We start from the raw sequence: 25,546 nt of genomic DNA on the forward strand, positions 1-25,546 counted from the left end.
CATTCCTCCGCCCGCCGCCCGCCCGCCGCCCCGCGGGCCCGCGCCCCCCGCGCCCGCCGGGCCCGCGCCCCGGGCCCCCCCGCCCCGCGCGCCGCGGCCGCCGGGGACCCGCGCCCCCATCAGCCCGCCGAGGCCGCGCCGAGGCCCCATCTGACCCCTCACCCTCGCCCCGGAAGTCCAGGCGGCGGGTGAGTTCCAGCTCGGTCGCTAGGCAACGGGCCCGCCCGACGCGGGGGGCGGAGCTTCCGGTCTGGCTCCGAGGCCGGGCCGGTGCGGCAGGTGAGGCAGGTGAGGCCCGGGAGGCCCCGGAGGCCGCGGCACCGCGCAGACCCGGAGCGGGGCTGGGCCCGGGGACTGGGAGCGCACTGGCCCGCCCCCCGCACCCCCGCACACCGATGCCTGCAAGGACCTGGGCCCTGCAGGTCTCAGGGACCCTGGCACACACGTCCCCCCAGATGCCCACAGCTACAGGGAGCCACGCGCACAGGGGACCCCACACCTACACCAACCACGCCCCACTCGCTGGCCCCCACGGCCACACACAGGCTCAGGTGTTCTGCACCCCCACATGGACAGGGCGCCCCTGCCCATTCCAACCCTCTGCCACGTACCTGGGACCTCGCAGCACAGGAACCCTACGTGCACACCAAGCCCCGCACATGCCTATCAGCCAGGCGCCCCCCAAAGTCCACACACACACACACACACAGGGGTCCCCCACTCTGCACGGCACCCTCCCCACAGGATTCTGCACAGAGATGACCCCACAGCAACACTGAGAGTCCCCCCACACACACACAGGGATCCTGTAAGTACTGACCACATGGAGCAGGGAACCCCATTCACCCCCAACACCTTCTCTCCGCTGTCCCTATGTGCCTCCGTCCTGCCAGTGTCTCCCCAAAACACTCAGGGCCCCTGCTCAGAGCCCCCTAGGCCCCCGCCCCTCCCTGTCACTGCCTGGGCTGCTTGCTGCCAGTCCGTCGCCTCCCCCAGCCCTCCCCACCAGTCCCCGTTGTCCAAGCTTCGGGTTATCCTGTCCCCAAACACTGGGCAACTCTCCACAGGAGCCAGCGGGAGGGTCAGACCGTGCCCATGCCGCAGCCCTGCAGTGGGGCACCAGCTGTGGGGGAGGGGAGGAGAGGGGGTGTCCCAGAGAAAGACAGGAACTTTGGGGTCAGCCGAGCAGACTAGGGGAGCACAGGCCCAGGCCAGGGAGAAGCACCGGGGGCGGAGGGGCGGGCTCCGCTGTGTGTGAGACGAAGCTGGGCCTGCTGGCCGCCCAGTGGTTTGGGCAGAGATGGGAACAGGACCCCCACCCTGGGGGTTGTGGTGAGGCCCTGGGACGGACTGGCAGCTCCAGAGGATGGAGCTGGGAGGCAGGGGGCAGGGAGGAGGGGACGAGGGACTGAGCTGTGGCCAGCGACCTTGCTCGGCACCCCCCGAGTGCCGGCACACACACGCCAGTAACCAGGGCAGGCAGGTGGCCGGAGCTGGCCGGTGCGGTGTGGACACCGTGTCCTGTGCTCCCATCAGGCACCTGCCGACTCCCCCAGATGCCCACAGCTACAAGGGCCTGGAGCAGCCGCCTGGAAGGCTCTGCTGTGCTGTGCCGGCTGCCCCCCACGCTGAGCACCCCTCCCTGACCCCCCTGCCCGCCCTCAGGAGGATGAGCAGTGAGAAGCAGGGCCCCAAAGCAGCGTCAGGAAAGAGGCAGCCATCCCCCCGGGGCGCCGAGCCCAGAGCCGCTGCTGGTGAGTGCCTGCACCTCCCAACCTCCAGGGCACCCTCGGACCCTCACTTGTGAGACCCTGTCCTCCGAGTGAGGGGTGGTGGCAGACTGAGGGCTCTGAGCTCCGATGTCACTCCAGGCCCTGGGGTGGGTCAGAGCCCGGGGGCCGTGCTCAGGGGAGGGAGATCGGAAACAGGCTGTAAAACGGAGGTTTGCATCCATGTTGGCAAGTCACAGACTAAGTCTGTGGTCCACTCTGACCCCGGCTCCACCTGCTGCGGCTCTGCAGCTGCCTCTCCATGGCCACGGCCAGGCTGAGTGGAGGCAGCTTGTCCACCTGGCCATGCCCACACACCCCGCTGTCACTCCCCTGCTCTGCGCCTTCTCGGTCGCCACACCTTCCAGGCGGCTGCTCCAGGCCCCTCCAGCCAGGCTGAGGGGCTGTGCTGGCTAAGAGGGGGCACCCCTCCCACGTGGAGCCGGCCTGCTGAAGCCCTGGACCCCGGAGGGCCTGGACCCTGGAGGCCCCGAGGCCCTCGGACCTGGCTGGATGGGGCGCCTGCTCATCAGGCCACGTCGGGGTGGGACCCTTGTTCCCCCAAATAGCCCCAGCGAGTCGGGGCAACCGGTCCTGGAATGAGGATGCTGGGCTCGGGGCCGCTGCTGCTTCCACCATCGAGCCCCAGACGCGCAGTAAACAGATGGCAGGTGCGCCGGAAGCTGCACTGGAGGCGGGACCTGCTAGCTGTCCCCCTCCCCTCAAACCCTGCGCTGGACAGCACCCAGCCAGTGCCTGTGGCCTCCACAGGAACACCCCTGCCTCAGTTTCCCTGAACACGCGGCCTGCCCGGGCACCCGACCCGCCAGCCGTGGGCCTCAGCCTCACTTTGCAGATGTGGACTCGGGTCTGCAGGTGTCCCGCGGCCCGTCAGCCTCCCAGCCCGTGCAAGTGCCTGTGGGTCAGAGGTACCTCAACACCGCCCGCCTGCCCCTCCAGACGGCCAGTGCCACCCCCGCCCCCCGCGTGCCCTCCAGGCCTTACCTGGCCCTGGGTCTGCAGTACCTCAAGGCCCTCGCTCTGGAGCTGCTCCAGGGCCACGGCCAGCTCCAGCCCCTCCATGCGCACCCAGGCCTGCTCCTCCTGCAGCTGCTGCAGCCACAGCTGCTCCTCCCGCCACAGCTGCTCCCGCCACAGCTGCTCCTCCTGCCACAGCTGCATCTGCAGCTGGACCTGCCGCCGGCGGTCGGCCAGCAGCTGCTGCTCCTGGGCCAGGCACAGCTGGACCTCCTGCAGCCTCAGCAGCTCAGCGCCCAGGCTGTGCGTGCGGCCCCCTGGCCGGCCGTCCTCCATGTCCGCCGCGGGGACTGGTACCAGCTCGGACGCCGGAGCTGCGGCCGGCACTGGCCTCTCCGCAGTCTGTGGCCGCTCTGGCCTGGCCGCCTCGGGATGCCCCCGGGCAGCTGGCTGGCTGCCGGTCACGTGCCCGGCAAGGGCCACCCCTGTCTGGTCCAGAGGGCCCGCTGCGTCGGGGGGCGGGGGCTGGGCCTCAGGGCCCTGCTGCCCCGGAGCCTGCTGGGCCCTGCCCGCCCTCCTGGCACGGGCCTTCCGCGCTCGGCTCCGTTTCCCAGACATGGTCCCGATCCGGCGTCAGCTCCCGGGGGCCCTGGCTCATCGGCAGGCGGCCCCAGGTCCTGGGGGCCCCAAGGGTGCCCGGGAGATGACCGTGGGCCCCCGAGGCGGCTGCTCTGTGCCCGCCCTGCCCCTCGGCTGGTCCCACGGCGCCACGGCCCGGCTCCGCCTGTGGGCCTCGCGGGCCGACTCGGGGGCCGGGCCACGCCGGGGAGTTTATGGGGACTCGCGGCCGCGGCTCACGCGAGGCTGACTAAGGCGCTGCTGACAAGGGCGCAGGACTTTACGGGCCGGGGCCTCGCCGGCCGGACGGGGAGGGAGGCTGGGAGAAGCTGGAGGAGGTGACTCCGCAGCCAGACCGAGGCTGGTGCAGGGCGAGTCGAGTCCTGCCCTGGGCGGGCACCCCTACCCCATCCCAGCCCTGGTCTTGGGGCTCAGACTCCAGCCCACAGGGCCGGGCGCTGCGTCCCTGCGTCCCTGCGGCTGGCCATGCACCAGGCCAGGCCCTCACTGGCCACAGACAACCCGACAGGACCAGCAGGGGGACACGGGGCCCGGCCACACTGAGCATGCCCCCGCCCCCGCGCACACACAGACTCCACAGGAGCCGGGCCGGCTGCCTGTGCCCTGCCTTGCCCGGGGAGGATGGACCCTCTGCCGGCCCTGACGCCCTCCAAATGCTGCCCGGTGGCTGGAGGCAGGTCCTGGGCCCGGGAAGGCTCCGCCCTGTGGACTGAGATGAGCGGCAGGAGGCCCCGCCCACTTAGGGTGCAGGGGCTGGAGGCCCTGGTCCTGGTTGGGGTGTGGCTGCCCTGCCACCGACAGGGAGCCCCAGGAGCTCCCAGCCTTTGTTTGGGGGGACGCGGGCCCATGTTCCTGCGTCCCCTGCACTTCCCGTGGGGAGGGGGCCCCCCACGGCTTCCTCCCCAGCTTTCCCCAGCCTGGGGCCGCTGACTCACCCGCACGCCAGGGCAGTCCCAGCCAGCTCTGCCGCACTGGCCCGACTGGTTTGCCTGGCACAGCCCTGCCCACACCCCTCCCCCCCCACCCGCCCGGCCTTTGCCCTGAGACTGGGGGAGACAGACGGCAGCCACCACACCTGGCACAGGGGGCACAGGGAAGACGAAGGCTCTGGAGGGCGGTGGCCCTGGCTGGGGCAGGGCTGAGGGGAGGCGGGCAGCAGGTGCCCCCTGAGCCAGGGCCACTCCTGGCTCCCCAGCGCCCGCTGCAGGGCCAGGGGCAGGGCAGCCCTGGCTGGGGCACTGCTGGCACTGCCGCCCTGCGGCACGGACGCGGCCTGGTCGCTCGTTAAAGCTGCTGCACGGAGGGTGCCCCTAACAAGCAGGCCAGCTGCCCACAGGAGGCCCGTAAACGCCTCCGAGGGGGCGGGGCTGGGCTGGGTCCCCCCCAAAACCAGGAGAGCCCCGGGGGGGGCGGGGGGGCTGGAGGAGGAGCCACAGGGAGAGCCCACCAGCCGCCAGGCCAGTGAGGAGGGGAGGACTCAGCTGGCAGGAAGCAGGCTGTCCGGGCTGATGCCATGTGCTATCTGCGTGTGCACACGTGTGCATACAGGTGTGCATACATGTGAGAAAGCATGTACACGATCATGCCAGATTGTACACGTATGTGATTGTGCCCACGTGTGCACATATGCGAACATGTGTGCACACACGAACATGTGTGTGAATGATTGAATGGGCTCCTGGACGAGCAAGTCCCTCCCAGTAGCAAGTGGGGAGCCCTGTCCTCCCTGCTCCCACTGCCCGGCCCCCGCTCTTCCGTGAGGGCTGGGCAGGTGGCACGGTACCTCCCAGGGGTGCGGCCTCTTGGGGGCCCCCTCCCTTCGCCCCCCAGCGCCCTCCTTCCCCCTGGAACTCGGAACGGGGGAGTCGTGGTGTCTGCTCCAGGTGCTGTCGCCCTCCAGTGGCAGGAGCCAACCTCGGGAGGGCACCAGGGACAGGAGGGCGTGGTCCCGCCTCCGTGACCGCCCAGCCTCTCCGCTTGGCCAGCCCTCTCTCCCCGCAGCCTCCCAGCCTGCAGCCTCCGGAGCTGGAGTCCCCGCCCCCAACCCTCCTCCCGGCTCCAACCAGACTCAGCTGCCAGGCTCTCCAGGGCGTCCTTCAACCCCCAGCGCACCCCTTCCTCCTCTCCCACCTGCGAGGCTGCTCCTCGGGACCCTGGGCCAAGCCCTCCCCAGTGTGTTCTCTGCGCCCCCACCCCATGCCTGACCCCGGCGCCTCTCCGCTGGCCGCCTTCTCGTCTGTTCTCTGCGGAGCCCGGGTCTCGAGTCTTGTGCACAGTTACCCTCTGGATGGTGGCCTGACCCCCAGCAGCACCCGCCACCTTGGCCCCCCAAGGGCCCGATAGGGAGCCTGACCCTGACCCGGGAAAAGTGGACCACAGAGGTCTGTGACGTACTGACTGTGGCTTTATTTTTAAACTCCTCACCCGAGGATGTGCTGCAGAGAGAGAGAGAGAGAGAGAGAGAGAGAGAGAGAGAGAGAGAGAGAGGGCGACGTGAGAGGGAACACCGATTGGTCGCCTTCCCGTATATGTCCCTCGGGGATCGATTCCACAACCCCGGCCTGTGCCCTGACTGGGAATCGAACCTGAGACCTGTCAGTGCACGGGACGATGTTCCAACCAACCAAGCCCTTGCCAAGGCCTGACGGTTGGTTTTCTAGAGGCTCCAATGCCCGACCTTGGCCCTGGCTCCGGGCCGCCAGCCGGGCACAGCAGGGAGAGCCTGCAGCTGGAAGGACCCCCAGAACCGGGAGCCTGGGCTGGAAGCAAGCGCAGGGCACAGGCCGGGGCGGCCCAGAGGCCAGCCCCTCTGCTGCCCCTGCAGGTCCCGCAGCCTGAGGGCGGCCTCCGCTGCTCAGGGGGCGGGCACAGGTGTCCCCCAACCGTTTCAGTCTTTGTGGTAGGCAGTGAGCTCCCCGACTGCGCCCTATGACCCCTGACCTTAAGGTGGGAGCCTGGGTCGTGGGCAACAGGCTGCTCTGTGGGGCCAGTGACTCAGGGGGCCGGGGTGCATCACTTCCTGTGGGTGCAACGGTGCCACCTGCCCACCCCCCACCTCTGCCAGGTCAGCCAGCCTCTGGGAGGATGCCCAGGGCCTTAGGGGTGCAGTCCTGTGGGTCCACAGTGGCTTCCCTGCCAGAGGCCATCTTTTCACCTTTCCCTAGTTTCCTACCAATGTCCTCCCCGGGCAAGGGGCTCAGGGGGCTGGCGGCTCCCTGCTGTCTGGGGTGGGACCGCATGGGCCTTCCAGCCCAGACCTGGGTCTCCCCTTGCTGGCTCTGCCAGTGGCCGGTGGCCGGTGGCCAGGTTGCTCTGGCTGGGCCTGTGGATGTAGAATGTGCCCTTCAGTGAGGTCACAACGTTAGGGTTAGGGCTGTGCTCACACAGCTGGACCCAGGAACTGGTTCCTCACCAGGGCCAACCCGGGAGGACCAGGCGGCCACCGTCATCCAGTGCACCTTCCGGCGGCACCTGGCCAGGAAGGAGCTGGCCCTGCGGCGGCAGAAGCACGAGGAGTACCTGGAGCAGATGGAGAAGCTGCAGAGAGAGGTGGGACCCGGTCCGGGGCGGAGCCGTGGGAGTGGGGCCTGGGGTCAGGTCCTAGGGGTGGGAGCTCAGGGTGCCCGGCTCATGACCTCAGGGCTGGGGGCTATGGCCTCAGGGCATGCCCTCCCTCCCCCAGGCCTTCCTGGCGCTGGTGCAACGCGAGCGGGAGGTGGTGCGGCGCCGGCGGGAGGCGGAGGCAGAGGCGGAGCGGCGGCGGCAGGAGGAGCGGCGGCGCCAGGAGCGCCTGCTGGACGCAGCCTTCGAGGGGAACCTGGCAGAGATCCTGGCCGTCCTGCGGGAGGCGCGCGGGGCGGGGGCGCGCGGGGCGGGGGCGCGCGGGGCGGGGGCGCGCGGGGCGGGGGCGCGCGGGGCGGGGGCGCGCGGGGCGGCGGAGGTGACCCGGGTCGGTCGGAGGTGACCGGAGGGGCCCGGGCGCAGGTGGAGGAGCTGCTGACGCGCGAGGGCGTGGGCCACGACGAGGCGGGGCTGGCGCGGCGGCGGCAGCGGCGGGTGGCCCTGCTGGAGTGCGAGGACTCGGGCGGGAACACGCCGCTGTCCGAGGCGGCCGTGGGCGGGCAGCCCCGGGCCATCCAGCTGCTGGCGGAGCAGGGCGCGAGCCCCAACTGCAAGGTGGGCGCCGAGCCGGGGTGCGGGGTGCGGGTGCGGTGGGGAGCGGGCTGAGGCGGGGGCGGCGGGGCTGCCGGGCGGGGTGCGGGGCGGCCCGGGCTGAGGCGGCCAGCCCTCCGCAGGGCGCCTTCGGGCGGACGCCGCTGTACAGAGCCGCCTTCGGGGGCCACCTGGAGGCGGTGGAGGTGCTCCTGAAGCTGGGAGCCGACCCCCGCGTGTACGCGGACGACGGGAGCACCCCCGCGCAGGTAGGAGCACCCCCCCACCCCCAGCCGGGACGGTGGCCTCGCTTTAAAAGAAAAACACACTTTATTGATTTTTGTAGAGGGGAGGGGAGGGGAGAGGGAGAACCGTCCGTGGGAATCTTTGGTCTGCTGCCTCCTGCACGCCCCGCACGGGATGGAGCCTCCGCCCGCACCGCGGTCACACCTGCCCATCAGGATCCTGGGTGGACCCCCAGCCGCGGGGCAGCCGCGCCCACGTCCTTCATTCCTTTAAGCGGCTCGGACCTGCACGCAGGCCACGGCCCATCCAGGCGTCTGTCTCCCGCCCCAGCGGGAGCCCCGGGATTGAGGGGCCTGCCGGGGTGCCCCCAGGTTGCCTTTCCAGGCTGCTCCCCCTCCACTCCCCCCCCTGGGGCCCTCGGCTCCTCTCTTTCATATCAGGGCGGGGAGGCGAGCAGCAGAGCTTCTGGCTCCACAAGGGAACTCGTCCAGGCGGGCCAAGGGCCCAGGCGGTGAGGAAAAGGGGCCGTGGCCGTGGCCAGGGGCGGGGCCCAAAGGAACTGGCTGGTGCCCGTGGTGGTGGCTGCACAGATCGGCTGGTGCACACACACACATGCGCACACACATGCACACGCACGCACACATACACACACATACATACGTACACGCGCGCACACACACATACATACACACACTCACGGGTGAACCGTTGTAATGGGACAGCGGTCTGGGTGGCAGCCACCTCCCGGCCTGGACACTGTCGGTGGTTGCGTGAGATGCCATCGCTGGGGAGACTTGCTAAGGGCACAGGAACCCTCCTATCGCTGTGACCTCCGACGGCGGGAGCACTGGCTCACGGTCACCAGCTCACCCAGCCGTCCATCAGCGCCACATCCCTGCCCCTCCTGCCATGGCAAACCACCCGTTAACCCAAACCCCCCTCCATCCATACACACACTGACACTGCTGACGGGAGGTTCTGAGGAGGCAGGGACCGTGGTTAGTGCGCGCTCTGCTCTCGGGTCCTACATCCTGGGTGTCACAGGAAAGAGACGCAAAGTTGTTCTGAACCTGCCGGGAGGTTGAGGTTTGAGTCCCGGTCAGGGCACGGGCCAGGGTTGTGGGCTCTCTCATTGCTGTTTCTATCTCCCTCTCTGACATCAATTTTAAAAATATATATTTACTTTATACATAAATAAAATAAAGCGGGCCGTACATGGAACGGCCTCCCAGGCTTCATGTAACCAGCCCTGCCCGGACCCCTCGCCAGGTGGCCTCGCTGGACGCCGTGGCCAGCGTGCTGCAGGCCTGGGACCTGAGCCTCACGGAGGCCATGCTCCACAACATGGAGGCCGAGCGGCAGCGCCGGGCGCAGGAGGCTGAGCAGCACAAGGAGGCGGAGGCTAAGCGGTGCGCCTGAGGGAGGAGCCCGGCCGGCCGTGGCCCCCAGCCCCGCAGATGCTCTGACCCGCCGCTCCCTCCCTCCCTCCCTCCGCAGCCTGAACCTCAAAGTGCAGCAGCTGGCCAAGGAGCAGCAGCGGTGCCACAAGGAGGTGAGGCCCGGGGAGCGGCCGGCGGGCGGCGGAGGAGCCGAGGGGAGGGGAGGGGGAGAGCCGCGGGCTGCGGCTGAGGCCCAGGACAGCCTGCGCCGCCCCCGCAGCTGCACCAGGCCTACTGCGAGCTCAACCGCAGGATCGCCGAGCACGAGAAGTGCGAGCGGAGGCGCGCGGGCAAGGCCGAGCTCACGCTGCAGGTGCGTCCTCCCGCCGGGAGCGTGGGGTCCCGCGGCCCGTCCCCCCCGCCCCCAGCGCGGCCCTCCAGTTTGGGGGACCCGGTGGGGCCGTGGGAGCGGCGCTCAGAGCTCGTGGCCCCGCCCCGCCCCCAGGCCGTCAGAGATGCGGAGACGCAGGTGGACCGGCTGCGGCTGGAGGCCCGGAAGGCGGAGGAGACGCTGGCCCTGGCGAGGCTGGAGCTGCGGGAGCAGACCCAGGAGGGTGGGCGGGCGGGGCTGGAGGCTGGCGAGGCCGGGCCGGGAGGGGCGCCGGGTGGAGATTGGCTGCCCCCTTTGTCCCCGCAGGGGGGGAGGAGGAGGAGGTGCCGGGGCTCAAGTGCCAGGTCACCGAGCTGCACGACGTGCTGATGAAGGACGTGGGCGACCGCATCCGCGCCGACGGCCGGTCAGTGGCCCGGCGTGGGCGAGGGCCGATCCGAGGGCCCGGGCGGCAGCGGTGACCGGGTGGCCGCCCGCAGGTGGCCTCTTGTCATCGACCCCTCAGGCCAGGCGGCCACCTTCCTGCGCTACCGGGACACCAACTACGTGGACACGGTGAACCCCGACCACCTGCAGCCCGAGAGGATCCGGCTGGCGCTCCTGGGGGCGCTCAGGTGAGGCGGCGGGCGCCCCTGCCAGCCCCCCGCCCCCACCGCCCGCCCCGCCCCTCACCGCCCGCCCCGCCCTCACCTCAGCGCCCGCCCCGCCCCTCACTGCCCGCCCCGCCCCTCACTGCTCGCCCCGCCCCTCACCGCCCTCCCCTCAGCGCCCGCCCCGCCCTCACCTCAGCGCCCGGCCCGCCCCCACCGCCCGCCCCTTACCGCCCGCCCCTCCCCTCACCGCCCGCCCCGCCCCTCACCGCCGGCTCCGCCCTCACCACCCGCTCCTCCCCTCACCGCCCACCCCGCCCCCCACCGCCGGCCCCGCCCTCACCGCCGGCTCCGCCCCTCACCGCTCGCCCCGCCCCTCAGGTACGGGAAGCCGCTGGTGTTCGATCTGCGGGAGATGGACCTGTTCCCCGCGGTGCAGCGGCAGCTGGAGGCGGTGCAGCAGGGCCTGGCGCAGGAGCTGCTGAGCCGCAGGCTGCTGGAGCAGGACCGCTACCTGTCGCTGCTGAGGCCCACGGACGGGCCGGAGTACGGCCCCACCCAGTTCCAGGAGGCCCGCCTGGAGCAGTTCCGCCTCTTCTTTGTCACCCAGGTGCGGTGGCCCCCGGCCGAGCAGTTGCAGGCCCTGCTCCCCGTGCAGGTGCAGCTGCCCAGCGAAGGCCCTTAGCAGCGGCACCAATAAAGCAAAGTCCTGGACCTCCGCTGCTGCGTGCGAGCTTGCGTGCGTAGGAGCACCCCTGCGGGAGGGAGCAGAGCGCCGTCTAGACGCCTGGCCAGGGGAAGCCCGGCCTGAGGAAACTGGTTTGCAGGACTTGGGGTGCCCCTGCTGGAGGTGGGAGCAGCAGAGTGGGGAGACCTGGGAGCGCGGTGACCTGCCCAGGGCCCCAGCCTCGGAGGGCAGCGGGTGTGGTGTGGGTGGTGGAGTCAGGCAGCCAGAGGTAAAACGTAGTCAATTTTATTTCCTTAAACCACAAAATAGAGTCTTTGGTTGTACAAACATCACTAGTTACAGTCTTGCCAAGAGGTCCCAGCTGGGAGGGAACGGTTAGTCACGGCCAGAACTCCTGAGGGGTCTCTAAAACCTAACGCCAGGTTAAAAGACTCGGGGCCGGGGCGGTGGTGCTGGCGGCCCCACCCCAAGTCCGGGGAGGGGACGGCCCTTAGGAGGGCACGGGGCCCAGGCCGCGGCGCCCCGGCCGCAGGGGGCGGCGGCTGCTACACAGGGCCCCGTCCTCAGGGCCCACGGCGTCCGGCGAGGGCCTGCCCAGGAGCACCAGGGCCACCTCTCCGTCCTCCTCCTGCAGGCCTGCGGGCAGAGGCGGGCTGTGAGGGGGGCCGGTGGCCTGCACTCCCCCACCCTGGCCCGGCCACTCACCGGGGCTGGGGGACGGCTCCAGGCACCGCAGCTCCTCCGCGAAGTCCGGGGACTGCGGGGGAGAAAGGCAGGGTCAGGCTCTGCCCCACCTTCCGAACCACCCGAGCGCGCCAGCCCGGGTGGGGGCCCCGCACCCCAGGAGCAGGTCTGCCCAGAGAGGGGGCGCTGGAGGGGGACGGGCGGGAGGCCGGTGCCTGGGGCCCGGGCCGGGCCCGGTACCTGCAGATCACAGACAGGCCTGGAGGAGGGCAGGGCGGCGAACACCCTGTAGTCGAACTTCCTCCCAGACAAGGCCTTAGAGGACAGCATGAGGAGAGAGGCAGAGCGAGCTGAGAGAGGGCGGGGGCCGGCCCCTCGCGGCGGGCGGGCGGGGTGGGGCGGGGCGGTCCTCACCAGGCGTCCCGGGGAGCTGCCGGTCAACGGGCCGAGGTCTGGGGGGACAAGAGACGGGTGTCAGGGGAGGTCGGCGCTGCAGGCCAGGCCTGGATCCCCCGGGGCGCACGGACCTTCCAGGGGAGTGGGCGATGGGGTGGGCGCGGGCGAGGGGGCCTCGGCCAGCCGCTCCAGGGGCCCCCGCTTGCTGCGGCCGTCCTGGGACTTGCTGAGGACCATCTGTGCGCGGAGGGCGTCCTGCTCCAGGGACTTCATCCTGCGGGGGCGGAGGCAGGGCTGGGCGGGCGGGAGGCATGGGCGGCGGCGGCAGGGGCAGGGGCAGGGGCAGCGGCGGGGCCTCACCTGGCCGCCCTCCACAGCGCTCGCTTCTCGGCCTCCAGCGCGCGGCGCTCGGCCGGGGACAGGGCCCGCTCGGGCGCCGGCAGCTCCGGGCTCTGCACGCGCAGCCGCTCCTGATGGCGCCGCTCCGCCTTGGCCGTCCGCACCGGGGCGCTGCCTCCCAGGGGCACCGGGGACGCGGGGAGCAGCCTGGGGGGGACAGGAGGGCCAGTGGGCGGCGCCCGGAGGGGGCGGGGCGGGGCGGGGCCAGAGGCGCTGGTTCCGGGGCCTCACCCTGCAGCCGGGGCGCCGGCCCACGGAGGCTCGTCCTCGGGCTCTTCGCTGTCCGGGGCCTCCCCGTCCGCGAGCCCAGCGTCGGCCGCCTCGCGCAGCATCTGCGCCCGCTTCTGCTGCAGCTTCCGGGCTTCCTCCTCCTGCATCTTCCGCAGGTCGTCGGCGCCCACCAGGGACACGCGCTTGGGGGGGCCCTCGGCCTGCGGCGCCCGCACCTCCAGCTCAAAGTACTTCTGCCGCTCGCGGAAGGACAGCTGCTCCGGGGAGGCGGTGCGGCCCGGCGGGCAGGGCTGCGCAGGGAGCGGGTCTGAGCCGGCTTCCTCCTCGGCCTGCACCCCTCCTCCCGGGCGGTATGTGGGCCCGGTGGGAGCACCGCACCGCACCGCACGTACCGGGGCAGCTGGGTCCGGGGGCGGGGGCGGGGCCGGCACCGCGGCGAAGGTCCGGTAGGCTCGTTTCACATCCGAGGGCAGCTCGTCCGGGGAGGGCGGGGAGGGGGGCTGGGGGAAGGCTCTCCTGAGCTGCGAGGGGACAGCTGTCCCGGCCCCAGCCCCCGCCCACCGCCCTCAGCTGCTGACTCTGAGCTCCGACCTCCACCCCCGGCCCGCAGTCAGGGCACTCACAGAGCAGGGATTGCCTCTGCCCCTGGGGGCCGGGGAGCCCCTTGGCCAGACCTGAGCCAGTGGCTGGATCACCCCGGGTTTTGTCTGCAAAGGGCAGGGTCCAGAGGGAGGGACCAGGGGTTCAGGCCAGGGGTGGGGATGGAAGGGAAAGACAGAGATGGAGCCACGGTGGCAGCAGGGCGGGTGCCCAGGTCCCCATGCAGCAGAACCAGGGAGTGGGGCAGGGCCAGGTGCAGGGAGGAGGCCGTGACCACCCAGCCCCACGGCCCCAGGGTCCCCGGAGCTCCCTGCTCCATGCCAGCCAGGTCTGGCCAAGAAGGTGCTGTGGGCTGTGCCCTCCCAGAACAACAGGTGCACCCATAGGTGCTGCCCCGGCCCCACTTCCTGGAGGACAAGCACCCATCCTGGAGGGCCCTCACCTGTTGGTGGCCGGGGGAGTGAGGAGCGTCAGCCATCTTCCCTCCAGCCGCCCCAGGCGGTACCTGGAGGAGCCAGAAGCCGGGTGAGGGTCAGGCAGGGCGGGGGCCCATAAGGGGTTGGGGAGTGGGGTGCCTGCCTGGTGCAGAGGCTGGTGCTCAGCTCCCGGACCCGGCCACAGCCCCAGGGAGCTGCCCAATGGGCCCTGCCAGCGCCAAGGCTTTCCCCCAAAGGGCTGTGTCCTGGAGCCCCCTAGGTGTCCCCCCCTCCGCTGCTGGACAGAGGGCCTGGCCTCGGCGCTGCCCCCGCCCAGGTGTCTGTCAGTGGGCAGTCTGGAGCTTCAGAGAAGTAGGGACACAGACAGACCAAGAGAAAACCGGACCGAGTACGGCTGGGGCCTGTGTGCTGTCCCACAGCTGCCCTCCGGTCAGAGGACACGTCCCACCGCCCCAGGGCCTCCTCTCCAGCTGCTCCTGGCTGAGGCTGGCCCAGGTGAAGCCCCTCGGCCCTCACCTCCCTGCCCTCCGAGGCCCTCGGCCAGCACCGTGGCACCCGCCCGCCCACCACTCACGTCCATTGGGGTCGCAGCACGCTGGTGGACAAGCCTCTGGGCTATTTATACTCGGGAGGAACAGGCCTGGCTGTCCGTCCTGCCCGCGCCCACGCCTGCCCCAGCCAGCTGTCGACTGCCCCCCAGCCCGGCCTCCATAGCTCCCGGCAGCTGCTCCAGCCCGTCCTCTGGTGACGGCTCAGTGCAGTGAGGGGGTTGGACCCCTGCCAGCGGGGTGGCCACCAGCAGGTGAGTGCCCACCAGCCCTGCAGGCCCCGACCCGGTTCTCCCACCTCCACCCGCTCGCTCTGGCGAGGGTCTCCCATGGCTTCAGCCTGGGCCCTGTACAGGAGCCTGTGGCCCCACCCCGCTCGGCCCTTCAGGGTCTCGGGTGACGGCAGGGATGGGACCAGCAAACAGGTTGCCGGGGACTCGGCCCTGGGAGCCAAGGACCCAGCGCTGAGGAGGGGCGGGCGGTGACGTAGGCGAGGCGGGCAGCCTGGAGAGCTGTGGAGGGGTCTGGGACACGCTGCCCACGCCCCCGTGTCCCCGGGGAGGGCCCGCCGAGCTCAGCCGGCCACGGCCAGCACTCACCGCGGCCTCCGGTCCCCACTGCGGCGCCGGGCCCGGCAGCTCCTTCTCCTGGGAGCAGAGCAGACGGCGGTCAGCACCCGCGGCCTCGGGCTGCCCGGCCCCGGGCTGCCGGCCGCAGGCGGCGCTGACCTTGCCGGGGCCGTCGGGGCTCAGCTCCCGGTCGATGGAGGACACGCTCTCCAGGCTGTTGCGGCGGCTGATGCCAGCAAAGGGGTTGGCGATGACGCCCGGGGACACCTAGGGGCGGGCACACGCGTGTGGGCGGTCCCTGGTGACTGGCAGCACTGTTGGCCCCAGGACCCTGCCACGTCCGTGGTGAGAGCGAGCCTGTGTGCTGCCTCAGGCAGTGGAAGCCATCGCGACGGACCTGCAGCGGCTCTAGGAGCAGCAGCTGCGAGGGCGTCACTGAGCCGTCGAGGCGGGCCCAGCGGGCACCGACCCAGCGGGTGCCCAGGGCGAGTCTCCCTCCAGGGACGCCGAGCAGAACCTGGCTGTCCGGGGTGTGGGCCCGGCTGCCCCGGCGCTGCCCTGGGAAAGGCCTCGGCAGCACGCTCTCGCTGCGCCCCGGGAGGGCAGTCCCCGCGAGCGGACGGCGCCCCCCGAGGAGTGCCGCCGGGAGGAGCGGCCAGCCCAGGCCACCTGCCCCGCACGTCAGGGGCAGGCGGCCGAGCCCGTGCCCGGGGCCTGCCTGTGCCCGTGGCTCCACCCACCCCGGCTCCCCGCGGCGCCGGCACTGACCTCGGCGGGGGCGTCGAAGCCGTCGCACACGAGCACGGTGAGCATGTCGCCCGCGCTGCGCAGCAGCTGCACGGCCTCGGCGTGCGTGAGGCCCAGCAGGCTCTGCTGGTTCACCTCCAGCAGCCGCAGCCCCACGCGCAGGCGGCCGTCGCGCCCGGCGGCTCCCGCGGGGCTCACCTGCAGGGACAGCGGCACCTCAGGACGCCGCCTGCCCGCCCGCCCGCCCGCCCGCCCGCGCCGCCGGCCAGGCCGCACCTTGGAGATGAAGATGCCCTCGTCGGTGGGGTCGCAGGGGTTCCCCGCGTGGCCCTTGGCGCCCCCCCGGATGCTGATGCCCAGCTTCTCTCCGGGCGCCTTCTGGACGCAGAGCTCGCGCAGGCCGGGGGGCGGCGGGTCCCTCCGCACCAGCAGCACCAGCTCCGGGCACGGCCGCAGCAGCGCGCCCACCGCCTCCTGGTGCGTGGCCTCCCGCACGTCCTGCCCGTTGACGGCGAGGATGCGGTCCCCGACCCGAAGGCCGCTCCTGGCGGCCAGGCCCCGCGGGAGCACCTGCAGGGGGCAGTGCGGCTCAGCGCCCCGGCCGGGCACCCCGCCCCCGCAGTGCCCGGGGCCCTTCTACCTTCGAGATGAACACGCCAGGCTCCTGGGCACCGAACGGGTGGCTGGAGTGGTCGGAGCCCCCGACAACGCTGAGCCCCAGCGGGCCCCCTGCCCGCGGCAGACAGATCTCCTGGGGACACCAAGGAGGGAGGGGTGGGGCCAGCCCGTCCGACCAGCTGAGGGCTCCCCTCCAGCCCAGGGCCGGGCGCCAGGTGTCGGTGGGGCCCCGGGGAGAGAACGCTGGGCTCGGACAGAGCCTGGGTCCTGGGCTGCGCGCCCGCCTCCCGCCGTGGCTGCTGGGTGGGCAGGTGCGAGGGAGGCGCGGGGCGGGCTGGGGGAGGCCTCACCTCCACGGGGTAGGGTCCCTCCAGGGCAGCGGTGAGCAGGCTGGGGGCCAGCCGCAGAGGCCCAGGGCCCGCGGGGCTGGCAGGGACCACGGTGGCGGGGTCGGCAGCGGGGGGCACAGGGGAGTGAGGCGGGGGGCTGGGCGGAGGGGGGCCCCCCGCCTCCCGCTCCAGCAGCAGGGCGATGGTGGGGGCGGCGGCGGTCAGCAGGGAGACGGCGTGGTCGTGCCTGGCCTCGGTCATGTCCACCCCGTTGATGGAGAGGACGCGGTCGCCGACCTGCAGGGTGCCGGCCCGGTGGGCAGCGCCGCCCTCGGCGATCCGCGAGATGAAGATGCCCTGCGGGGGAGGGGCAGCCGTGCCAGGAGCCCGGGCGCGGGTACCGGCCCCAGGGCCCCCGGGCGCCGCTCAGCGCCGCTCACCGTGTCGCCGGCCCGGTAGGGCGTGGAGCCTTTCCCGCCGGCGATGCTGAAGCCCAGCCCCCGCTCGCTGCGCACCAGGCAGGCCACGTGGCGCTGCCGCGGGGGCCCCGGGCTCTCGGGCGGGGGCGGGCGCGGGCCCCGCCGCTCCCGGGGGCTGGAGTCGTCCCCGGGCCGCAGCGGGGTGAGGGTGACGGCGTTCTCCGGCTCCACCATGCGCTCCCGCCACAGCCGCATCTGCACGGTGGCGCCCGCCCCCCGCAGCGCCTCCACGGCCTGGTGGTGCTCGGCGCTGTGCAGGGCCACGCCGTTCACCTGCGACCGGACGCCGCGTCACGCCGGCCGCGCCCTCGCCAGGCCCTCCCACAGTCCGCTCCGGGGTCCCACCCCGGACGGCACCGGCCCTGCCGACCAACACCCTGACGCCCGCTGGGCTGGTGGCCGGGCCCAGGCAGGGGCTGCCGGGCTGGCATCCAACTCCCAACCTGACCCGCGGGGCGCCGCGGCCCGGCCAGTCCCCAGGGCGGTGCCCCCAGGCCCTGCCTCTCGCCCGGCCCGGCCCGGTGGGTGCCCGGAGCCCCACCCCGAGGGGCCGCCGGGTGGGGCCGAGACTCACCTCCAGGAGCTTGTCGCCCACTCGGACTCCAGCGCGGGCGGCGGGGCCCTCCTCCGACACCCGGGAGATGAAGATGCCCTGGAGGGGGAGCGAGCGCTGAGCCAAGGGCGGCCCCGCCGAGGCCCGCAGCCCGGCTGGCCTGCGAGGAGCAGCGGGCGGCCCACCTCCAGGAAGCTGTGACCCACAGCAGGCCTGGCCGCCGCCTGCAGGCCGTGCTGCCCTCCCTCCGACGGGCCCTCCGACCAGGCCCCAGGCGCCGAGGTCAGCCCTGGTCAGCGGCCAGCACCAGGGAGGGGCCGGAGCAGGTTCGGGGGCAGTGCTGTGGGAGAGCAGGCCGAGCCGATTGGCGAGGCTCCGTGACTCTCACATTGACGTTTCACACACACACTCACACACACACACACCCGGTCTCTGAAGCCAGCGAAGGAGCCGAGGGAGGAGGAGGTCCGGGGCAGGGGGTGCTGGGACGGGGCGAGAGGGGGGCAGAGGCACTCACCTCGTCGTCCCCCTTGTAGGGGGTGGAGCCCTTGCCGCCTGCAATGCTGATGCCCAAGCCGCCCGTCTGCCGCACGATGGTCAGCGTCAGCTGGAGACGGAACAGACCAGGCTCAGGGAGGGCGAGGGCGGCCCGTCCCGAGTGTTGGCGCCGCTGCCGCGGGGTCAGGGCCGAGGCTGGAGAGGCGGGCGTTACTGGGCGGAGCGGCGGCTCGGCCCGGGAGGGGGATGAGGCCCCAGGCCCACAGACGGTGGCTGGCCGTACGTGCCCACACCTGCCGAGACCCCCCGCCCCGTCCCCCTGGGCAGGGGTCAGCGGGCCCCTCAGGGCGGGGCGGGCTCCTCGGGGCTGCCAGGAGGGAGGCGCGTGACCCGCAGCCCGAGGCAGCGCACAGCGGCGAGCAGCCAGTACCGACCTCTTCCTCCTCAATGCGCGCGGGCTCTATCAGCAGGTTATGGGCCTGGTCAAACGACACCCCCTGCAGGACAGGACCAGCGAGGCATGCGTGAGCGCCCGCCACCACCGCCACCGGCCCGGCCCCACGAGCAGCAGAGGAAAGCCCACAAGCTCCGACGCAGCCTGGCCCGCGAAGCCCCTCAGCTCCCACCACGGCACGCACCGCCACGGCACGCACCGCCTCGGCACGCACCGCCACGGCACGCACCGCCTCGGCACGCACCGCCACGGCACGCACCGCCACGGCACGCACCGCCTCGGCACGCACCGCCACGGCACGCACCGCCTCGGCACGCACCGCCACGGCACGCACCGCCTCGGCACGCACCGCCACGGCACGCACCGCCACGGCACGCACCGCCTCGGCATGCTGAGCTCAGGGCAAGAAGGCTGAGGTGTCAGATGCACCCAGAGAGCAGGCAGGACCATGAGCCAGGAGAGCCATGGGGGCCGGGAAGGGCTGGGAAGGCAGAGCAGCCAGGGAGCCGGAGGGGCCTCTGGGCCCAGTCGGAGGGGGTGGTGTCACAGCCCTTGGAGGGGGTCCCTCCGCGGGGCCTGGAGCTGCCGGCGCCTGCTCAGACGGCGCCGCAGGCCCGGGTACTCGGCAACCAACGGACACGGCACCGAGCAGCAGCCGGTCGGTGCGAATGGAGACCCACCTTGACGGAGGGCACCGAGGCCACCGCCTCCTCCTTCTCCTCCTCCTCCTCCTCCTCCTCCTCCGCCGCCGCCGCCTCCTCCTCGGGGTCCTCGGGCCCCTCCTCCTCCTCCTGGGCCCGCGGAGCCCAGGGCGCGTGCGGGCCGTTGTGCCAGCCGCCCAGCCCCGCGGGGCCCTCGCCGTCCGGCCGCATGCCCTGCAGCAGCGCCACGACCGCCTCGGGCTGCGGCAGCCGCGACACCTTGAGCTGCTTCTTGTAGTGCGGCGTGTCCTTGCGGGTGAGCCGCTGCCGCCCGGGCAGGGCCCAGGGCGCCTCCAGGGATCCGTCCTCGCTCTCGCCGCCTTCCCCGGCGGGCAGCAGCTGCGTCTCCTCGGCGAACCGCACCGTGGGCTGCGAGGGGCACGTGTGAGGGCGCCGCCCCCCGGGCTGCCCCTCCTGTGAGCACTCGGGCGGTGGAGGCGGGAGCACGGTCAGGACCAGGGAAAGGTCGGGGGACAGTCCGCGGGGACCTGCCTGGTGACCGTGGAGGGCAGCACCCAGGCAGCTGGGGGAGACCCTCCCGCGCCGCCCCGCCCGCCCCGCCCGCCCCGCCCTGACGGTCCCGCAGGCACCTGCATGGGGGAGCGGCCCCCAGGCAAGCGGCCTCCCGGGCGGCCTCACCTCCTCGTAGGCGTCCTCCTCGGCCTCCTCCGGGGTGGCCGGCGGGCGCGGGCCCTCTGCCTCGGCCGGCAGGCCCTCGGGCTCACCCTGGGAGGCGGGGCTGGTGGGCAGAGGCGCGTCCTCACTCAGGCCGGACCCGGTGCTCAGCCTCTTCTCCTGCCGAGATCGGCGGGTCAGGCGTTGCCTGCCCAGCTCCTGCCCCTGCTCCAGCCCGGCCCCTCAGAGCCTAGGGGGGCCGCAGTGCTGAGTGCAGGGCGGGAGCTGAGCACGCGACCACCTGGGGGCGCCCTACCGGTGGCCCAGAGCACCCCAGCAGTCGTGGGGCCCCGGCCCCTTCACAGCTGATGACGCCTGCGCCCCTGGCGGGCACTCAGGGGCGTGCCACTCAGAGCCAGACCCCTCCCCTGGCCACCACGGACAGGGCCTGAGCCGTCCGCTCCTGCCCCACACGCCTCCACCCTGTCCCCCACCCCCCAGCACCCTGCCCCTGCACCCTCACAGCTCTGCCCTCCCTGGGCCCTCGGAGCCCACCCCCAGGACAGGCCCTCCCGCTCGTGCCCCGTGGCACCTCCTCCGAGGGCGATGGCGAGGGTGAGGGCGAGGGCGGCCGGGGGCCAGGCCTGCAGGCTTCGCCTCGCCGCTCCTCCACGCCCCTCTTCATCACCTTGAGCTCGCTGGGGTGGGGCGTGGCCCGGCGCTGCAGACCCTGCGGGCACGCACAGGCGCGGGGTGAGAGGTGAGGGGCGGGGGGCTGGGGGGCTGGGGGCGCGGGGTGGGGGGCGCGGGGGCGGGGGGCGCGGGGTGGGGGGCGCGGGGCGGGGGGCGGGGGGCTGGGGGGCGCGGGGTGCGGGGGGCGCGGGGCGGGGGGCGCGGGGCCGGGGGCGGGGGGCTGGAGGCGCGGGGCGGGGGGCGGGGGGCGGGGTGCGCGGGGCTGGGGGCGCGGGGCGAGCGCAGGGCCGGTGGGGGCCGCCCCGGGCCAGCCCCCGCACGAACCCGCCTCTCGGCGGAGGCCTCCTCGGCGTCCTCGTCGCCCGCGGGGGCCCCCAGGAACTTGATGACGCTGACGCGGCTGAGGGGGGCGTCGCTCCAGCTCCCGGAGGGGCTGCTCCGCGGCTCGGGGTCCTCTGCGGGGCGGGGCGGGCCGGGGCGTCAGGCTGGCTCAGCGGCCAGGCCCCCCCCCCCCCCCCCCTCCGGCCGCCCCGGCGGGCACCTACCGAGGCTGGGCGGGGGCTGCTGGGGCAGCAGGTAGCAGGTGAGCACCTTCTCGCCGGTCTGGGCGTCGTCCTCCGTCTGGAACCGGAGCATGGGCTGCGCCTGGTTCTCTGCCAGCCACAGGGCCTTGAGGTTGAGGTGGGTGAGCGCGAACGGCAGACTCTGCAGCCTGGGGGCCGCGGCACAGTCAGCGGGGTGTGGTCAGCCCGGGGGTGTGGTCAGCCAGGAGGGCACGGTCAGCGGGGTGTGGTCAGCCCGGGGGTGTGGTCAGCCAGGAGGGCACAGTCAGCGGGGTGTGGTCAGCCCGGGGGTGTGGTCAGCCAGGAGGGCACGGTCAGCGGGGTGTGGTCAGTGGGGGGGAGAGGGAGGCATAGTCTTCAGGGGAGTGGTCAGCCGGGGGAGAGGGGGTCAACCCAGGAGGAGAGTGTGGTTAGCCCTGGGGGATGGGGTCGCGGTCAGCCGGGGGGAGGGGTGCAGTCAGCCTGTGTGGGGGGTACAGTCAGCCTGGGCAGGGGGGACGGTGGTCAGCCCTGAGAGTTGAGGTCGCAGTCAGCCCAGGGGAAGGACGGTCAGCCCGGGGGGGGATTGGGGTTGCGGTCAGCCGGGGGGGGGGCGGTCAGCCCCGGGGGGGATTGGGGTTGCGGTCAGCCGGGGGGGAGGACTGGGGTCACGGTCAGCCGGGGGGGGGGGCGGTCAGCCCGGGGGGGGGGGATTGGGGTTGCGGTCAGCTGGGGGGGCGCGGTCAGCCAGGGGCAGGCAGGGGCAGCAGGGGCTCTCACCGGTTCCCGGCCACGTCCAGCACGTGCAGCTCGGCCGTGTGGGCGAGCTCGGGCGGCAGGACGGCCAGGCGGTTGTCCCTCAGGGACAGGACGCTGAGAGCCGCGCAGCCTCCAATCTCGGGTGGCAGCGCCTCCAGGCGGTTGCGGTCCACATTGAGGTTGGTCAGCTTGGTCAGCTTGCCCAGGGAGTGCGGCAGCGCCTGGCCCGGTGGGGAGAGGGGTCAGAGGTCGGCAGAGGCTGGGTAAGGAGGAGACGCAGCCCCTAGGCCATCGCTCACCGTCCGGCCTCTCCTCCTCCCACCGCCGCCCCTCCAGGCGGACACCGGCCCAGCACAGGGCCCCCACTCGTCTGCCCGCGGCCCGCCCCCGGCCTCCCTGCCTCCTCTGGAACCGCCGGCGGGCGCGGCCGGCCGCCTACCGTCAGCAGGTTCTCGGTGAGGATCAGCTCCGACAGGTTCTCACAGCCCCCGATGGCCTCCGTCACCTCGCTGAGGCGATTCTGGTCCACCTTCAGGATGGACAGCTGCTTCAGCTGGCCTGGGGTCGGGCGGCGTGGCGAGAAGGCCAAGTGGGGTGGGGGCAGGCGCCCACTCAGGGAGACCGCCTGCCCCCCCGCGTCCTCCACGCCTCAGCCCCGGAGACAACCTTCCGCTCTGCGAGGGCCGCCTGCTCAGCGTCACCCCCACTCGGCACCAAGCGCCTTGGGGGCCCCTCACAGCCGCCCCGCCTGCAGCCCGGCTCCCCGAGCCGCCCGGTGCCCGGCGGGACTGACCGATGCCGTCCGGCAGCCGCTGCAGCAGGTTCTGGGACAGCAGCAGGTCCGTGAGCAGCACCAGCCCGCCCAGCTCCGTGGGCAGCGCCTCCAGCCGGTTCTCGGACACGTCCAGGCACACCAGGCGCCGCAGGTTCCCGAGCTCCTGCGGGCAGGGCGGGTCAGGGGCGGCTGGGCCTGGGGGCGGGCGCGTCAGGGGCGGCTGGGCCTGGGGGTGGCGGGTCAGGGGCGGCTGGGCCTGGGGGTGGGCAGGTCAGGGGCGGCTGGGCCTGGGGGTGGCGGGTCAGGGGCGGCTGGGCCTGGGGGCGGGCGGGTCAGGGGCGGCTGGGCCTGGGGGTGGCGGGTCAGGGGCGGCTGGGCCTGGGGGCGGGCGGGTCAGGGGCGGCTGGGCCTGGGGGTGACGGGTCAGGGGCGGCTGGGCCTGGGGGCGGGCAGGTCAGGGGCGGCTGGGCCAGGGGCGCCCCCCACTCACCGGAGGCAGTGCTGACAGCTGGTTGCGGTCCAGCCACAGCTCCCGCAGGTTGGGCAGGGCGCCCAGGGTGTCGGGCTGCGGGAGAGGGCAGGGTGAGCGCAGCTCCCCACAGGCCGGCCGCTGCCCTGCGCCCCCCTCCCGCGCCCGCCCTCCGCACCAGCACTTCCAGGTCGTTGCCGCCCAGATCCAGCTGCTCCAGCTTCACCAGGAAGGACAGGGACCTGTGGGAACAGGCGGCTCTCGTGTCAGGCGCCCGGCAAGCTGCCCCCACGGGGCGCCTGGCACTCACGCGGGCAGGGACTTGAGCAGGTTCTCCCGGAGCTCCAGGGTGACCAGGTTGGCGAGGCTGGAAGAGAGGCGGGCGGGCATGAGGGCGGCGGGCGGGAGGGTGGCGGGTAGGCATGAGGGCGGTGGGCGGGAGGGTGGCGGGTGGGCGGTGGGCGGGAGGAGGGCGGGCAGGCGGGAGGAGGGCGGAGGGCGGCGGGCGGAGCCAGGGCCCGCGAGGGGCACTCACTTGCCCACGTCCCCGGGCAGCGCCTGCAGGGACACGTCGTTGAGGGCCAGGTGGGCCAGGCTGCGCAGCTGGGTGAAGCCCTCCGGGAGCCTGTGCCGGAGGAGAGGGGGCTTCAGAGGAGCAGGCCGGGCGGAGCAGGCCGGGCGGGCCCCCCCCCGCCCCCGGCACGGCCCCGCACCTGGACAAGGGGTTCCCGCTGAAGTCCGCGATCTCCAGGGCCTTGCAGAACTTGATGCTCTCGGGGATCTCGGGGATGTCTGTGACGGGAGCGGGGTCACCACAGACACCCCCAGACCTCCCTGCCCCCCAGGCTCCCCACACCCCGGGCCCCACCGTTCCGGGACACGTCCAGCTCCACCAGCTGCATGAAGTTGGCCACCTCGGGGGGCAGGCGCTGGATCTCGTTGTCACTCAGGCCCAGCTTGCGCAGGTTCAGCAGGCGGAAGAAGGGCTGGGGGCGGGGGCAGGTCAGGGGAGCAGAGGCCCCTCCAGAGCAGATGCAGGCTCCCCAGTCACAGGCCCCCGGCCTCTGCCTGCTCCGGCCCCACAGGAGCCCAGGGTCCTGCCCCTGCCCGTCTGCAGCAGGAAAGTGAGGCAGGAACATGCACACGTACACACACGTGTACACACACACACACACACATGTACACACACATGCACACACACATGCACACACGCTGGGCTCTTCCTGTCACCTCAGACGGGCTCTGCCGCTGTCACCACGCCTCACACTTTCCATCTCGTCTGGCCTCACCACTCCTACCCTGTGTTCCTCTGGCTCCACCTGCCACCTGAGGGACCTCCTGAGTGGCCCCTTGCCCTCCCCCAGGGCTTCCCCCACTGCACTGCAGCCTCCCCAGGCGCAGGCCTGCGGGCGGCCCCCAGGAGGAGTGGAGGCAGCAGGGCCGCCCGCCCGCGGAGCTGCGTGCAGGGGCAGCAGGGAGCCGGGCACCTGGACAAGACCTGCGAGCAGCCCTGGCGGCCACGGCCAGACGGGAGCCACATCCTCTGGCCCGCAGCCCCGGGCCACTCGACTCCAAAAGGAAACCCCTGACCGCTTCCTTCAGCCCCGCGGCCGAGGAGCCTGTGAGAGGAGCGCCAGCCGACCTGGGGGACAGCAGCAGCGGGCGGCGGACAGAGGGCGGGCGCCAGGGACAAGCCCCTCTGGCGGCTGCGGGCCCTCCCCAGGCCGGGGAGGAGGAGGAAGGCAGTCCTGAGCCGGCCCCACCTCCCGCGCCGCCGGCAGGTGAGCGCCTGCAGGGCCGGGCTCACTTTCACCTTCGCCCGCATCTGCCCCGCTTTCCCTGCGGCTTTCCCTGCGGCCTCGGCGCGGTGACCATCCCGCCCCCAGCGGGCACCTGACGACGGACCGCCGCCACCTGGTGCCGGCGCCGCGGGGCGCGGAGGGCGCGGCGGCGGGTGGGGCTCCGGCCGGCGAGAACCGGCAGGGCCGGCTGCAGGGCCCCGCCCGGCCGGCGGCCTGCGGCTCACCTTGGGCAGCTCGCGCAGCTGGTTGGCGTCGAGCAGCAGCTCCTCGAGGCTGCGGCTGTAGCGGTAGATCTCCTCGGGCACGGCCTGCAGCGAGCAGTGCCGCTTGTCCACCGACTCCACGTGCCGGTTGCAGCGCCAGAGCGGGATGCACTTGAGCATGGTGCGGGCGGCGCGGGAGGCGCGGGCGCGGGCAGCGGCGGGGGGCGGGGCGGGCCCGCATGAGCGCCCGGCGGCGCGGACGGCGGGAGGGGCGGGGGCGGCCGGGCTGGACGGCGCTGGGCCCGGCCCGCGCCCGGAACGCTCGCAACGCTCGGTCCCCCGGGGGGCGCGGCTCGGCTGGCGCTCACTCTCTCAGAAGACGGCGAAGGTGGCGGCGGCCCCGCATCCCGCCCGGCCCCCACCCGCTCGCCCGCCGCTGTGCCGCAGCCGGAACCACCGCCGCTACTCGCCGGACTGCCCCGCCGACAACCGCCGGCCGCCGCGCAGCCCGCCGGGAAGCCGAGGCCCGCCCATCGCCGCCTGGACTGCAAACCCCACAAGGCCGTGCGGCGCCGGCGCCTCCGAGGACCCGTAGCGAGTTCGCGCACAGCCC

At 73.2% G+C, this 25,546-nt stretch overlaps 3 protein-coding genes across 3 annotated transcripts; 1 reads left to right on the forward strand and 2 right to left on the reverse strand.

Annotated features, from left to right (window-relative positions):
* The first annotated feature begins 1,625 nt into the window (after window positions 1–1,625).
* Window positions 1,626–10,858, forward strand: IQANK1 (IQ motif and ankyrin repeat containing 1). The gene is made up of 12 exons (XM_084907272.1): window positions 1,626–1,754; window positions 6,802–6,935; window positions 7,069–7,233; window positions 7,371–7,562; window positions 7,682–7,807; window positions 9,054–9,193; window positions 9,282–9,336; window positions 9,444–9,536; window positions 9,669–9,777; window positions 9,861–9,960; window positions 10,034–10,168; window positions 10,526–10,858. The coding sequence occupies exons 1-12, from the start codon at window positions 1,670–1,672 to the stop codon at window positions 10,827–10,829; spliced, it is 1,638 nt and encodes a 545-aa protein (XP_084763398.1). The 5' UTR covers window positions 1,626–1,669; the 3' UTR covers window positions 10,830–10,858.
* On the reverse strand, window positions 2,120–3,932 carry LOC311616041 (uncharacterized protein). The gene has a single exon (XM_084907258.1). It carries the CDS (start codon window positions 3,363–3,365, stop codon window positions 2,661–2,663), a length of 705 nt encoding a protein of 234 aa, XP_084763384.1. The 5' UTR covers window positions 3,366–3,932; the 3' UTR covers window positions 2,120–2,660.
* A 243-nt stretch (window positions 10,859–11,101) lies between the features above and the next one.
* Window positions 11,102–25,456, reverse strand: SCRIB (scribble planar cell polarity protein). Its single transcript, XM_084907216.1, is given in 36 exon segments — window positions 11,102–11,468; window positions 11,538–11,589; window positions 11,757–11,831; window positions 11,931–11,968; window positions 12,044–12,186; window positions 12,273–12,458; window positions 12,543–12,832; window positions 12,935–13,049; window positions 13,051–13,111; window positions 13,114–13,249; window positions 13,585–13,647; window positions 14,727–14,774; window positions 14,856–14,963; window positions 15,465–15,641; window positions 15,720–16,013; window positions 16,084–16,194; window positions 16,412–16,747; window positions 16,831–17,142; window positions 17,444–17,521; window positions 17,940–18,029; window positions 18,355–18,417; window positions 19,055–19,444; window positions 19,715–19,870; window positions 20,283–20,420; window positions 20,708–20,838; window positions 20,929–21,095; window positions 21,706–21,905; window positions 22,124–22,242; window positions 22,478–22,622; window positions 22,950–23,024; window positions 23,107–23,170; window positions 23,239–23,295; window positions 23,464–23,553; window positions 23,642–23,720; window positions 23,797–23,914; window positions 24,955–25,456. Coding segments are annotated over 36 exon segments (5,010 nt in total). The 5' UTR covers window positions 25,114–25,456; the 3' UTR covers window positions 11,102–11,322.
* Between the last annotated feature and the right edge of the window lie 90 nt (window positions 25,457–25,546).

Source organism: Pipistrellus hanaki, assembly GCF_964339955.1.
Source record: "Pipistrellus hanaki genome assembly, contig: scaffold_41, whole genome shotgun sequence".
NCBI lineage: Eukaryota > Metazoa > Chordata > Mammalia > Chiroptera > Vespertilionidae > Pipistrellus > Pipistrellus hanaki.